The sequence below is a fragment of the Bubalus kerabau genome, chromosome 10 (assembly GCF_029407905.1).
Source record: "Bubalus kerabau isolate K-KA32 ecotype Philippines breed swamp buffalo chromosome 10, PCC_UOA_SB_1v2, whole genome shotgun sequence".
NCBI classification, from domain to species: domain Eukaryota; kingdom Metazoa; phylum Chordata; class Mammalia; order Artiodactyla; family Bovidae; genus Bubalus; species Bubalus kerabau.
Genome location: NC_073633.1, coordinates 7,827,056 through 7,843,396, shown reverse-complemented (window position 1 = coordinate 7,843,396; position 16,341 = coordinate 7,827,056). Strand labels below are relative to the sequence as shown.

Genomic DNA, 16,341 nt, shown 5'->3' with positions numbered 1-16,341 from the left:
GAGCTATGCAACCACATATGTATATGAACATGTATGTATATAATGCAAACAGAGTGAACCATGGGCCTCTCATAATAAATCCATGGGGAAAGATGAAATAAGTAGTTTACATCTAAAATTCTGCATCATTAGTTGATAGACAGTGGTGTACTCTGATACTTTCTTCAAGCAAATTTTCTGGTAAACTAGGAATAAAATAATTCTTGAAAGCATCGGTGTCCCTAGTTCATATTATAGGTTTTGATGTAACAGTCTCACTTTCCACATAACTTGGAAACAAAATTAAATAGAAATGACATGTGAACCCAAAGAATGGTAAGCTGGCTGGGTCAAACAGTTTTGACTATAATATTTCATAATGAGAGAAAATCTTAGTGATGAGGTATGGAGTAATTGAAAGACTTCTGCCTGGCCAAACTTTCGGAAATAAAAATGATCAAAGTGCGTTAGATGATAATCAATCATTTTACCTTGAAAATAATGTGAAAAGTAAGCCTTTAGAAATGTCGAGTGACCAAATGTGTGCAGAAATTAACTTTTTTTTTATTATATATCATATAATGTAGTAGTAAAGTCTGTTTGAAGTGCATGAATAAAAAGTTAGTGAAATTACAGGAGGAACAATCTATATAGCAATAATAGGTGCATTCCCTGTGCATCTGAAAGAAAAAAAAAAAAGAGTTTTCACTCATTTTGGCCTAAAACTTAGTGTTCAGGTTCCCAGGATTCTGACATCAGAACCCGGATAACGCTGATTAGAACCATAGGGGCTTTACAATAAAAGCTAAAATATTGACCATATGATGGCAAAAAGTCTTATTTTGTGGTTAACTGATTCTCTTCTAGCTACTCTCTGATGAAGTTGGTGGCGCTGTAGAGGAGGACCGCCGCCTCCTGGACGAGGACCGGGACCGCTCAGCGTCGTAGGGGACGTGCTTGTCGTAGTTCTCCATCTGAGCCTCGAGGAAGTCTCTCTGCTGCTGCCTGATGGTTTGGCTTATGAGCCCAGGCAGGGCATGGATGCTACCAATCAAAGTCTCTAACTTCGTTTCCAGGGTAACGATCCTCTTCTCAAAGTCTTCACTTCTTTCATTTAAGTCAGAAATCATGTCATACATGATGTTCTGGGTCTAGAAAACAGGATTGAGAAGAACAGAGAGACAAAGAATGAAGGTTTAATTACACTTGCCCTGGAAGCAGACTAGCCAGCTATCAGAGCTTGAGGGCTGGTCGCCTTTTGGCAACTTGCAGTGCAACAGGGGCATCAGCTAACTGAACACGTGACCTGGCCAAACAAATTTGGTGTGTTTGTTCAATGCCAGGGCTTAGAAAAGTAAGACCATAGGAATTAATTTGATCCAGTTGCAGAAAATGGTGTGCAGGTATTGCTGGTGGTATGTCCAAGGATTTTAAGTGGTGTGTGGACAGACAAACATGTTTTGATTTTATATTTATGTATATATTTTAAGGGTTGTTAGAAAAGTTAGCATGTCAAATTCATTATGTACCATGTAATACTAATTAGGGTAAGGCTGATTGTTAAAAACAAGCTGATTTTAAAGAACAACATATAATATTGCAGATGGTATTGGGATATAGCAGACATTTTGACTGGAATATGAATGAAGTTTAGGACAAACTGATTTGATCGAGTAATTTAGTAACTTAAAGCAATTAAAAATGCCTAAATATCTTTTTGCTGCCTTATGTTCCAAATTATAGGCTCTCCTTTGGGTCAAATATAATTTTTACAGATAACTAGCAATGGCACCCCACTCCGGTACTCTTGCCTGGAAAATCCCATGGATGGAGGAGCCTGGTAGGCTGCAGTCCATGGGGTAGCTAAGAGTCGGACACGACTGAGTGACTTGACTTTCACTTTTCACTTTCATGCATTGGAGAAGGAAATGACAACCCACTCCAGTGTTCTTGCCTGGAGAATCCCAGGGACCGGGGGAGCCTGGTGGGCTGCTGTCTATGGGGTCACACAGAGTCAGACACGACTGAAGTGACTTAGCAGCAGCAGCAGCAGCTAGAGAATAAATGTTAGAGGAGATACTAAAGTTACCAATCCACCTTGTTAGCTATGGCTTAATTAGAACTAAGTGGTTTGAAATATGAAAATGTTTTCAGTGTTCTAGCGAATTTTGCAACTGGTTGTCCTGATCAGAGGGTAATCATAACTGACTCCCAGTTATAGTTCTGGATATAGGGAGACAAGAGACAGGGAAAGAGGACTTCCGTGCTGACCAGCTCAGAATCAGAGAGGGAAGAGGGTGATCAAGAAAGGAAGGCTGGTGACATTAACCTTAGCCCACTGCAGCCTTTCCCAAGCCTCAGACCTTTATGGCTAAGCCTGCTCTCCTATCATATTTCCCTCTATAATACGTGTTCTTATCCTGTTTAACAACCCCTTAGTGATGATAAATGAACTTACTGAATAAGGAAGTTACTGTTCAGAACACAGGCAAACCTTCCTGGGTTTGGCCAGGAAGACAGTTCATTAATTCTATGTTTACTATACAGTCTTGAGACTATGTGAGACTATTCATTCAGCAAATACTAAACTCTTAATGTCATGGACAGTCCTACAATAATAATAAGCATGGCACTAAAGAAGTAACTGAAAGACACAGCATCTTGCCTCACAGATATATAATTTTACTTCAATAATACGTGTTCTTATCCTGTTTAACAACCCCTTAGTGATGATAAATGAACTTACTGAATAAGGAAGTTACTGTTCAGAACACAGGCAAACCTTCCTGGGTTTGGCCAGGAAGACAGTTCATTAATTCTATGTTTACTATACAGTCTTGAGACTATGTGAGACTATTCATTCAGCAAATACTAAACTCTTAATGTCATGGACAGTCCTACAATAATAATAAGCATGGCACTAAAGAAGTAACTGAAAGACACAGCATCTTGCCTCACAGATATATAATTTTACTTCAAGAGTACATTTATTATGTATAATAGTATATATTATAGTGAAATGATATATATTATATATATTATTTTCAAGTGACCTCTTTTATTTTTTCATAAAAATACCCAATTTCTTTTATCATTCGATCTAAGAGTGATAACAAGAACCTGCTCCTTCTTTGTTCACAACGTGTCCCAGTGAGAACCACGGGTGTAAATATTAGTTGAGCACATCTTCAGGCCTCATATATATGTGCTGTCCAGCTTAAATGAATGATACATGATCTCCTAGGGGTTCACTTTATTTCAGCCGCTCAGTCGTGTCCGACTCTTTGTGATTCCATGGACCGCAGCACGCTAGGCCTCCCTGTCCATCACCAACTCCCGGAGTTTACCCCACTGAGTCAGTGATGCCATCCAACCATCTCATCCTGTCATTCCCTTCTCCTCCTGCCTTCAATCTTTCCTAGCATCAGGAAAGATGCTAGGAGTCAGTTTTTGACTTTTCAAATGAGTCAGTTCTTTGCATCAGGTAGCCAAAGTAATGGAGTTTCAGCTTCAGCATCAGTCCTTCCAGTGAACACCCAGGACTGATTTCCTTTAGGATGGACTGGTTGGATTTCCTTGCAGTCCAAGGGACTCTCAAGAGTCTTCTCCAACACCACAGTTCAAAAGCATCAATTCTTTGGCACTCAGCTTTCTTTATAGTCCAACTCTCACAACCATACATGACTACTGGAAAAACCATAGCCTTGACTAGATGGACCTTTGTTGGCAAAGTAATGTCTCTGCTTTTTAATATGCTGTCTAGGTTGGTCATAACTTTCCTGTTAAGGAATAAGCGTCTTTTAATTTCATGGCTACAGTCACCATCTGCAGTGATTTTAGAGCCCCCCAAAATAAAGTCTGACACTGTTTCCCCATCTATTTGCCATGAAGAGATGTAAATCTTACTCCTAGGGGTAAGTCACTAAATACTTCACTTCTATTTGTAAGATATCAAATATTCCACTCCAACATATTTATACAGTGTGTATTACTAATGGACAGGGAGGCCTGGTGTGCTGCGGTTCATGGGGTTGCAAAGAATCGGACACAACTGAGCAAATGAACTGAACTGAACTGAACTGATATACACTAAAATGAATTTAATTAATGGCTCTAGGACAAATAGGTATAATTTTTGAAGAATATGATGGGGCCCTTGTAAAGGACATAGTTGTTCCAGCAAACAAAGAGCAGAACACAGTTCTGACTGAGAACTGCCTCTTTCAAAGCATTCATGTTAACAGGCTCAACACATGCATAAATGCTGTTCTAATGCCTCCTTTAAAATTTAGAACATTGAAAGGAATGTCGTCATTGTTGAAAAATATTCATATTTTGAAGTACAGTTCACTTGAAAGGAATAACCAAATTAAACCAGATATAACATCTAAATGTAATATAAGAATTGGGGACTATTAATGTACTTTTAAAAAGTAGTGGAAGACATATAGATCAATGGAACAGGACAGAAAGCCGGTTGTTTAAAATAGGTAAAAAAAGATTTATTAATGAGTTCTATTTAGCCTTGAAAGTGAAAGTTGCTCAATCATGTCTGACTCTTTGCAACCCCATGGACTACACAGTCCACGGAATTCTCCAGGCCAGAATACTGGAGTGGGCAGCCTTTCCCTTCTCCAGGGGATTGTCCCAACCAGGGACTGAATCCAGGTCTCCCACACTGCAGGAGGATTCTTTACCAGCTGAGCCAGAAGGGAAGCCCATTTAGCCTTGAACCTTATAGTAAAACCCAAGATCTGGCTCTGCTCTCATAGGGATGAGACTAAGCTACATATAAGCATCCCAAAGGTATTGTCTCATAGCTCATTTATATTTCTAACTGAACTTCAAATCCCTGTAAGCAGCGAAGCTTTTAGAATGGGGTTGAACATGTGTAGAGGGAAAGTGCACACTAAGCAAGAGTCTTAGAAAGATTCTTCTAAGCCGGGCCGTCACGTTGGTACGTTCTGCCTGTTTGATTGGTTAAATGTCTTTGGAGGGGCCGCCTCCTGAAGTGGTACTGTTTTCTCTGCAGGGGTTAGCTCCAACAGGTGTGAATATGGGGGCTGAGACCCCAAGCTCACCTTCGCCAGGTCCACCAAGGTGTTCGCCTGGTCGTTCAGCTTCCTCTGCTCCATTTTTACACTCCTCAATCTAAAAGACAGAATCTGAAGTCAGAAAGTTGTTTTTTTTTTTTTTCTTTTCTGCGACTATCATAAGCCTTCCAAAGAGCATGCACAAAATTGACAAGAGCAAATAACTGCATGGATAATGCCTTGACTATTTGGGGATAAAGTCCCAATTGGTTATGTATCTGGTACAATGAGAAGCATGCTTCCCCAACACCGCAAAAAGGAAGGCAGAGAGAAACAGATAAGGTGTCCTTAGGACAACTATTTACCAGGGAGTCAAAGTTGAATTGAGAAACGCTCATAAGGACTTGACCATATGAGAAAAGCCAAAACATTCCTTAAAGCCCCAGTATCGTGACAAATAGACATAGGAAGAAATATGCAAAGCAACAGAATTTTATCAGAGTTGGCACATGAGCACCTTCCTATGTCTACGTGACTAGATACAGGTGTTAGCCCTGTTTAGTCTGAAATGGATTGGGTTAGGTATTTGAACCTGATGAAACACAGTGATAAGTGAGATTCTCATTAGCAACAAGAAAACTTTTATTCAACCAGCAGCAAGATAACTCAAAATACATAATTCTCTTATTCTTCATTGTATTTATTTCACTTGACTTTTACACTGCCACTGAATTTGAAGGGAAGCCAGACCATTTCCTTGAGAGAATTTCCCTTCATTTTTTTTATTGTAGATAAAAGTCACAGGACAATTCGAATGTCTGACAGATGGTATCTTTTCTACTTGTAAAGTTACTTTTAGAAACTTTTAAATAACATTGAGTATATCTGATTGACAGTCATAAAACCTTTTTTTTTAAATTCTGAATGAATACTTACTATGCTGTAACTGAGTGACAGTAATATTTCAACAAATATTTATTCAGTGCTCATTACCTAGCAAGAAATTAAGATTTTCCAACCAGAGAAAAGCAGTCTATTGCTCTTTAAGTCAACAATTCAAAGCCATGCTCCAAGAGAAGCAGGTCTCTGAGATACTTTGTGAAAACCCACGCTAACCTTATTACTCTGGTGACAAGTCATTTTACAAAGTATAGTGTTAATGCTGGAGCATGTATTCTTGATTATTTCCCAATTTAAATGAAAGGTAATTGGCTAGAAGTGATACAAAAATTCACAGGGCAAGATTTTACTGCCAGGGAGATTTCTGTAACACATGTTCACGATGCTCAGTGATTTTTGTTCTGAAATATGGATCTTCAATATGCCACCAAATCTGTCCAGAGTGAAAAGACAGCTCCTCCTGCCAGTGAGCATTTAAGTGACACCTGCTTCCGACACGATCTTTACCAAATCTCACACAGGTTACGGTCAGATCTTGTGATTGTGACTATGTGTTTCTTTATTAGAAGACTTAGAACTAATTTAACTGGCTCCTTTTTATGCTATTATAGTAATGGAATATGTCTTAGTCTAAAAGAAATCTACAAACACATATTTAAATCTAATATGTTGTTGAGAAATGTTTCTCTCTAAGTACTTAAAAGGGTTGCAGTTCTTGATGTGTGCCTTTTAAAAAGAGTAAAAAACAAAACAAAACAAAACAAAAAAACAAAAAAAAAACCCAAACACAAGCAAACCACTTCAAACAGGTGTGGGTCATTCTAGAGAAATGTATCAGTGTCAGACACAGACCCTGTGCTCCTTGGCCCTAACCTGACATTCAGTTTCTTTGTGTGTGAAAAGAAGAGTGTTAGATTGGGATTTTCTTTCTGAAGAGCTGGATTTATACCAATGGAGGTGTTCTAGATGACTAAGTGATACTCAAGCAAGACATTAAAGAACACTAAACCAGATGGAGAGAGAGTTATTCCCTTTAATTCTCTTCCAATTCTTGAATTATTATAAGAAAAATCTCCCGGGCTAGTCCTATCCTGTTTTTATCTCCTAACACCTGCTCTTCCCCCTCCTTTTTTTTTTTTTTTAAAGAGGGCGCAGAATCTCATCTCAGAGCTCTCTGCAGGCAACAGCTTGTGGCTTGAGTTCAATACCAGTGGCTTAGTTGTCAACCAGTTTACCGTTACCTCTCTCTCCTTGTTGGGAGTGACATATTTTTAAATCCATTTATGACAGGCATTTATATCAAGCTTTCTTTTCAAATTTAGGGAAGTCATAGCAGAGTTGGCACATGAATGACTCGAAGTTTGGGACCACCAGATGGGAAGTCTCCAGCATCGGGTCAGGACAGCACAGTTCTGAGCTCTGCAAGCCTGCTAGCAGGGCCAGTGCTGGGCCCCTGGCTTCCCCTTCCACACAACATACTTCTCTTGGCTAACTCTATTGTGCCTCTGACAGTAGAATTTTGCCCATTTTATTTTCTGCTAATCTGGAAAGCTGATGTAGAGTAGCCTTGAACTTAAATCATCTTGCCGTGTTGCCGCTTAGACTGCCTGAAAAGTAGAATTGGTACAAAAAGCCTATGTAAGCTGCAGCTGCCAGAATAAAAGGTAACATGCAGATGTGTATTTTACTTCTCCCCCCACCCCAAAAGAAGAATAAGAAACATATGTTGATTTCTTCCTTGTGAACTTCACTTATCACAGGAAAATATCATGATTTCGGAACACATTTCCACAGCAGCAATCAGACTACTAAAATTCACAATAGAGGGTCCGCTTGGATGCATGCAGCCGGCAGGAAATTCTGCAAATGCTGAAAGGAGCGGCTCACACAACTTACTTCCGCGCTCTATGTTTCATTTTGTTGAAATAAAAAGACAAAACAAAAGAAAAGAAACTGTAAAATATTCTGGAACAAAACAACACAGAGTGGTGTTCAGTGTGCACAGGGGGCTCGATTCGCTAGCTGGAAGGTCCTGTTAAGATTCTGCAGGATTTGGGCATATTGATCAGAGAGAAACACTATTCCATTACGTCACCACCCTTCTGCACTGATACTGTACTCCCCCACCTGAAAGCACATAGCTTCCTCCAGAACTAGAGTTCGGAAGGAAGAACTTGGATCAAGTTGTCTTGGCCTCTTTGAAACGTGACATTCAAGTAAAATAGGAGATGTTTTTGCCTAGTGTGAATAGGATATTGTTAAATGGATACTACTCTAAACAATAGGATTACACTTTTTTTGGAGGGGATACATCTTTTCCAAGTCGGGGCTATTGGGAAGCCTGGTTTTCTGAAAGGTGGGTAATCTAACTCTCTCTGTTATAGAAATTATTGGCTTTTTGGCTTTGAGACAAGTGCATGTTAATTGATGAGTCTCTAGCTGAGACGTAAGAATGAGAAGCTGTAAAGTTGATACCAGAGAAAGTGGTAAAAGTTACAGAAACAGAATGCTTCATGGCATTAAGTGATGATCCCCAAAGACAGACAGGGTCCTAAAAAGAGGACGCAGGCCTGCAGAGTTAGGCATCCATCGGAGACTAGAAAGTCCTGCATCCGGGAGAGAGGCCGTGAGGCTTGGGAAAGAGAAGGAGAGCTGAGACAGAGGAGGCTGATAGAGGGGACAGAGCTACTGCAAAGCTCTCAGGACAAATCAGAGGAGAGCAGAGGCCAGGAGAGCTCCAGTGAATGAATGGGTACATTTTGCCTCAACTGGCAAGGTCGGATTTCCCCTGCTGCTGATGGACAAGGCTGGGCAGTGAAGGCAATAAAGGCCATGCCCGTAGGAATCGAGCCCTATGTGCTTTCCTTTATGACTTCACTCACCAAGTTCAAATGAAAGGTAATTATGCATAATTAGAATAGTCTAGCCCAACCCAGCCCGTCTACTTTTCGCAAAGTTGTAAGGACCCTCCCACCTCAAAGGAAACCCCATAGTCCCAAGACTAATTTACAAAACAATTTATCTTTGAGTTGCTTGAAGCTCATCTGCTTTAGAAGTACACACAGCTACGGAAGAAACAGTGAGAAATGTCTGAAAGAAGCAGAAGAATCACGTGTGGCTTCCTCTGCCCAAAGGCAGCGTGCTGAAAGACACATGACATCTACACCATGAAACCCTTCCCATCAGGTCAGTACGTCTGTGGCAGTACACCACTCACGTAGGAACAGCTTTTGCACTTAGTTTCCCCAAATATTTTTTTGCCTTTTTATTATAGGAATTTTCAAACCTACAGCAAAGTTGAAAAAAATTTTACAATGGATATCCCTAAGTTGTCCCCCAACGTTTTGAGTGTGAATGTATTCTGAGCTTAAGAGGTCTATGACAAACTTTTATAAATATATGAATAACCACCATTTATATATGGCTACAGAATTATGAGGAAAATTGTCAAAGCGTTTATTTGTTTCAGTTTGATGAAAGTTTATCAATGCCATCAAAGGCAAGTGTCAGATTTCATTATACACTGGAGACACGGTACACTAGCAGGAAGGGGCACTGACACAATCCCAGAGGAAACAGGATGTGTGATTGCTGAACCCAGAGACTGACCCACTGGCTCAGTTCCACGTCACCTCTCAGCCTTTCATCCCAGGACACTACAAGTTCTCACAACCACAAAGGTGAGTTTTCTTTTTAATAGATCCGAACAAAATAGGTTAGTATCGAAACATTCAAGTACAAAGAAAGAACTCTCCGCAGTATGCCATGTGTACCTCTTGTATGAACGCTGAGGTTACTGTGTTGTATGGTTTGGGGAAGCATGTAGGAATGATCACTCTACCAGGAAAGTTTACCAGGTGACTCTTGACGGGGAGGTGAAAACTTAGCATCGCTCAGGGGACCCACTGTCTTAGGTCTAAGCCTCAAGAAATCAAGATGTGCAGGTAAGCAGTCCAGGTGTGGTACCTAGCTTTAAAGGTAGCTATGACTCGAGGAAGCAAGTTCCCGCTTGTGAGCTGGGTCTCATACAATGTTCCTCTTTCACTTTTCCTCTTCCCCAGACTTGGAAAGAGTACTACCTTAACATTCTTTTCTTTGTAATGCAGAAAATGCATAGTTGTGTGTGTCCAGTCAAGTCACAGAGCTGAAGCAGAAAGTCACTCTGGTGCTGGTGGCAGTGAGGGAAAGGACACGTGTGGATTGCTAAGACGGCAGTGAAGACCAGCTACTCTGCCGCATGTGCAGAACCTCCTATTTTAGAGCTTGGGTTCTTGGATTTTATTTTCATTAGGGAAGGGAGCAATTTCTGTATAAATACATGTATGTCTATAGACATAGACATATTCCATATTTTCAGTGTTACCTCCTTAAAAAGGGCAGTGGATGGGCAGGTGAAAAGGAAGAGATGAATGCTTGGTGATTTTCCACAGAATGTATGTGTAATATATGTATGAATTACCTAAATAAGTAAAATGAAAACTTCAACCTCAGAACTTCCTGTCTCTGTGCTAATTAGCTCTGAGAAAATACATCTCACTCTCTAATCTGGATACCTAGTATTTACCTACCTTTCCATGATTACCCTGGTAGGCTGCATGAGAAAAGCCAGTTTTCTGACCCACCAATGTGATGCATCTGCCCTTCTCCATATGGAAATGGCATTAAGAGCAAGGCTGCATGACATCACAGCTGACACCCACATAATGTACTTACGGTAACGATGCTGCCAGCCTGGGGGAGAAAGACCTGGTGCTTTCAAATTATCATGGAAACTTACTAGATAGAGATGTGTACTTTAAAGCCTATGATGGTATAACAATAAAATGGTATGAATGACTTAGACAAATTGAGTAACCGTGGCTTGGATAAAGTCCGAATAATGGCAGAAGAGTATAAGGCCTATAGGAACTCTAAAATCAATAATGAACACATAGCATATAGAAAATCCCCCAAATCCTGATTAAAAACTAATTTAAAAATTCAAGTATCAAATCAATTGCATGTACTACCTTCATATAAAGATGTATGGCAGTATGTTAAAAAAATCCAAGTAGATCATAAAATGTTAAATTTCTTTCAAGGTTTTGTACTAGATACAAACTAAACATCTTAGAGAAAACTGTATGAATAAATAAACATAAAAATAAGATTTTAACTGAAATTATTTCTTCTATTTAAAAAAAGAAACTGAATAGACACTTTAATTAATATATTATGTGGCTATTCTCCCAATAATAAATGATTTTTCATCATAAAATGAACTGACAAATGAAATTCTAAGAAAATTTATGGAATTATTAAAATGCCAAAAAATGTCTTCTGGGAACAAACATGATAATGTTCTCTTTTTCACTCCCGCATGAAAGAAGATTAAGTAGGTGCAAGAATTAAAAACCAGAGATACCAATGCAGAATGAAAGTGAAGAATGGTACTTACTGATGAATAGCTTGCAAGAATTTCCGTTGATGTTTTCTGACTTTTGCATGATCTATCTTTTTTACTAGCTTTGTATTTTTGTAAATTAGCCATGTTTCCCTGAGTACATTGGCAGCTGCATTTTTCACCTGTTAGGAAAACAAACAAACACAGCTGGTGATAAGTTTCAGAGCAGAATCCTTTGCAACTTGGTTGGGGGTCTACTCTTCAGCCTGATGATCATGGTAAGCTCTAGCTCTGCTTAGTAACTCAAAATTGTTTTCTTGAACCTGTGCCTTTTGAAAAGTACCTATATCTGTCTGGGAACACTTATGGGCTAACTTCCTCCTTGAGGAAACTTTCATTCACCACTTAGAGAAAAAAAAAAAAAAAAAAGAAGAAGAAGAATCTACTGTTTTCTTCACCTTGTACTGCAATTGTTCTCTCCATGTTTTTCATTTCCCTGGAGAAAGGCAAGATTCCAGAAGGCCAAGGTTAACCTTGTCCTTTGCAGCTTGTTCAGCATTTCTGGCTGTGCTCTACAGGAAGGGCATATTCCCACTGCTGAATGTACAAGGAGACCCATTCATCCAGCCTCCCAGCGTGACTCAGCAAATGGCATGCTTGTTAGCACACTTGAATCAACTGACAGAGAGTCTATGTTGTCAAGATTTTGTTGGTAATTTAAATACACTGTGTTTCACATGGTCAGGACAAACCTAAAGGATGTTAGTGACACTGCCAAACCTATTGCAGCTGATGGAAAGTGTGAACACTTGCTAGTGAGACTTCAATCACTTGCTTTCTTGATTCGTCTTTAAAAATCCCTACAAGTCCTCTTTCTTGTTCATAAGACAAGAACTGATGACCCGGAGCTTTCAATTGTGTTTGTTATAAGCTACTTATTCTGAGGTCCATCCATTTAATTCTTTTGAATGGTAGATACAGGATGTCTCACAAGGAGAACTGCAGGCTAAAGGGGGACTGGGTGGAGGAAGACAACTTTTTAAAGATGAAATAATATCATTTGCAGCACCATGGGTGGGCCTAGAGATTGTCATTCACAGTGAAATAAATCAGGCAGAGAAGCAGAAGCATTGTATGGCATCCCTTATACGTGAACTAAAAACACATGATACAAATGAACTTATTCATAAAACAGATTCAAAGACTTAGAGAACACACTTATGGTTGTCAGGGGAAAAGATTAGGGGAATGAATAGTTAGGGAGCTTGGGATGGACATGTACACACTAGATATTTAAAGTGGATAACCAACAAGGGCCAACTCTATAGCACAGGGAACTCTGCTCAGTGTCATGTGACAGCCTGAATTGGAGGGGAGTTTGTGGGAGAATGGATACATGTATAGGGATACAATACAATGTATATGTATGGTTGAATCCCTTTGCCGTCCACCTGAAATTATCATAACATTGTTAACTGGCTATATCGCAATAGGAAATAAAAAGTTGTTTTGTTTTTTTTTTTAAAGGCAGTGTGGTGGGGAAAGACAGAACAATGAACTGGGCTTCAGAAACAGATTTTAAGTCCTTGACTTTGGACCAACCAAGTCAGGTCAAGGAGGTTAGCTAACCTTGTAGAACTTGAGTTTTCTCTAACATGAGAAGGTTAAACAGAATTATTGTCAGTCCTTTACAGCACTTAGAATTACAATAAGAGAGAGTATGATAATTTACCAAAACTATGGCCCAAGTAGGCATGTGTATATTTCCATGTTAGCAGAGAAAGCATCAGCCTTGGTGGCTGATGGTGAATCCTTTTTCTTAGTGCTGAAATGTTTTCTTTTTGAGTGAAACTGTATTGCTAGAACCCACTTTAAGAAAATGGCTGGTATCTTAAGACTGCTTCTAGTTGTGACTTCCTTTGGATATTCATTAGACTCTGCACAGGGAACATTCTCCAACCAACAGAAAAATGACTGAAACATGGGATGCCGAACACCTGCAGGGCATGTTAAGTGACATCACCACCACCCACAGTGAAGTGAAAACGTGCTCCAGTTAATGCTTGGATCTTCACTCTTATGCAAACACATTTTTCTTCCTCACAGAGGTAGGAGTCTGTTCAGAAGGCTCTTCCATCTGACACTGACATCCTTTGTAAAGGTAAGAAATAAACCAAGAGTCATTCCTATACTAGAGAAGGTTAAGCCAAAATTAGCCTCTAGGGCTTTAATGAATATGACCCCTATAGAAAAAGGTAAAAAAAAAAAAAAAAAAAAAAAAAAAAACTTGTATAAATTATTTTATTTATTATTGTAATTAGATCTACACAATCAAAGTTGTCTTTTCACCATCTGTGTTTTGTTAACGTGAAATTGTAGTTATAAGCAAAAGTTGGTTGCCTAGGGAACAGTAATTGTATATTCAGTTTAACAGAAATAAAAGAATATTTGTCTTAAAAAAAAAAAAAAAAAAAAAAAAGGTAAGAAATTGAATATAGTGTAAGTTGCTCAGGTTGGAGGACCCGGCTTTTGTTTAATTTTTATTTGGAGTAGAGTTGATTAACAATAGTGTGTTAGTTACAGGTGTACAACAAAGTGATTCCATTATACCCATACAAGTATCCATTATTTTTCAAATTATTTTCCCATTTATTTTGTTACAGAATATTGAACAGAATTTCCTGTGCTACAGAGTAGGCCCTGGTTGGTTATTTATTTGAAACACAGCTATGTGTACATGACAATCCTAAATTCCCAGTCTATCCCTCCTCATCCACCCTTTCTCCCTGATCATAGGTTCATTCTGTGTGTTCCAGTTTTGTAAATAAGCTCATTTGTATCATTTTTTTAGATTCTGCATATAAGCAATATCATATGATATTTGTCTGATTTACTTCGCTTAGTATGATAATCTCCAGGTCCATCCATGGTGCTTCAAATGGCATTATTTCATTCCTTTTATGGCTGAGTAATCTTACTCCTTGGAAGGAAAGTTATGACCAACCTAGATAGCATATTCAAAAGCACAGACATTACTTTGCCAACAAAGGTCCGTCTAGTCAAGGCTATGGTTTTTCCAGTGGTCATGTATGGATGTGAGAGTTGGACTGTGAAGAAAGCTGAGCACCGAAGAATTGATGCTTTTAAACTATGGTGTTGGAGAAGACTCTTGAGAGTCCCTTGGACTGCAAGGAGATCCAACCAGTCCATTCTAAGGGAGATCAGTCCCGGGTGTCTTTGGAAGGAATGATGCTAAAGCTGAAACTCCAGTACTTTGGCCACCTCATGCGAAGAGCTGACTCACTGGAAAAACTCGGACACTGGGAGGGATTGGGGGCTGGAGGAGAAGGGGACGGCAGAGGATGAGATGGCTGGATGGCATCACCGACTCAATGGACGTGAGTTTGAATGAACTTCAGGAGTTGGTGATGGACAGGGAGGCCTGGCGTGCTTCAGTTCATGGGGTCGCAAAGAGTCAGACACGACTGAGCGACTGAACTGAACTGAATATCCCGTTGTATATATGTACCACATTGAGGTTGGTTCCACATCTTGGCTATTGTAAACAATGAACGCTGGGTGCACATATCCTTTTGAATCATGGTTTTCTCTGGATATAAAACCAGGAATGGAATTGCTGGATCGTATGTAGCTCTGTTTTTAGTTTTGAAGGGAACTTCCATACTGCTGTCCATAGTGGTTGTACCAATTTACATTCCCATCAACAGGGTAGGAGGGTTTCCTTTTCCGCACACTCTCTCTAGTGTTTATGGTTTGGAGACTCTTTGATGATGGCCATTCTGACTGGTGTGAGATGATACCTCATTGTAGTTTTGATTTGCATTTCTCTAATACTTAGTGATGTCGAGCATCTTTTCATGTATATCTTGGCCATCTCTATGTCTTCCATGGAGAAATATCTATTTAGGTCTTTTGCTCATTTTTTGGGTTTGATTGTTTGTTTTTGATATAGAGACACATGAGCTGTTTGTAAATTTTGTTAAAGAATATTATCATTTCATTCTTTCACATGGAGCTGTCCAGTTTTCTGGCACCACTTACTGAAGAGACTGTCTTTTCTCCATTGTATAGTCTTGCTTCCTTTGTCATAGATTAACTGACCAGAGGGGTGTGGGTTTATTTCTGGGCCTTCTATCCTGTTCCATTGATCTATATTTCTGTTTTGATGACTTCAGCTTTGCAGGAGGACCTTGTTTTTAAAGAGTGGAGAGGGAAGTGACTGACCAGCACTGCCTGGGGTTGGGACAGGCCCTTCCCCACTTAGCAAGGAGAAGGGCTGTTTACTGGAGGTCTCAGCTCTCTGAGCAGCTGTACTGCCTGGAAGACTGGTAAGGGATCTGATATATCCTCCCTTCCTGGTTTTGTCAGCTCAAGACACAGAATAAGAACCTAGAACACAGACTGGCGAGGCAGCGAGAAAACTGGGTAAGCAGTACTGAGAAAAAACATGTTGAACATAGGAGTGTTTGGAACAGAACATAGCATCCGATTTTGGTTTGGATTCTCATCTACAAAGAGCAAATGTCAAATTGGTTAAGTCCATACAATTTTCAAAAATGATCCAATGCTCATCCTTGATGTATTTTAAAAGGTTTTTTGGGATGGTAGAGGAATGACTGGAGGGGAGTAGGGACGAGTTATAGCTGAGAGTTCTGACAGAACACTTGCTCCTTGGAAGGAAAGCTATGACAAACCTAGACAGCATATTAAAAATCAGAGACATCACTTTTCTGACAAAGGTCTGTATGGTCAAAGCTATGGTTTTCCCAGTAGTCATGTACAGATGTGTGAGCTGGACCATGAAGAAGGCTGAATGCCAAACAACTGATGCTTTCAAACTTGTGGTGTTGTAGAAGACTCTTGAGAGTCGCTTGGACAGCAAGGAGATCAAACCAGTCAATTCTAAAGGAAATCAACCCTGAATACTCATTGGAGGGACTGATGCTGAAGCTCCAATACTTTGGCCACCTGATATGAAGAGCAAACTCACTGGAAAAGACCCTGATTCTAGGAAAGATTGATGGC

At 39.6% G+C, this 16,341-nt stretch overlaps 1 protein-coding gene across 6 annotated transcripts in view; it reads right to left on the bottom strand.

Moving 5' to 3' along the window:
* Window positions 1-578: 578 nt before the first annotated feature.
* The window catches only part of KCNN2 (potassium calcium-activated channel subfamily N member 2), a 582,895-nt gene continuing 567,132 nt past the window's right edge, over window positions 579-16,341 (bottom strand). For all 6 annotated transcript variants that reach the window (XM_055536519.1, XM_055536520.1, XM_055536523.1 and 3 more), the window contains 3 exons: window positions 11,350-11,477; window positions 5,061-5,130; window positions 579-1,130 (listed from right to left, as the gene is read on the bottom strand). In XM_055536519.1, coding sequence (XP_055392494.1) covers window positions 843-1,130; window positions 5,061-5,130; window positions 11,350-11,477 — 486 coding nt within the window. In that variant the 3' untranslated portion in view covers window positions 579-842. The remainder of the gene's footprint in view (window positions 1,131-5,060; window positions 5,131-11,349; window positions 11,478-16,341) is intronic.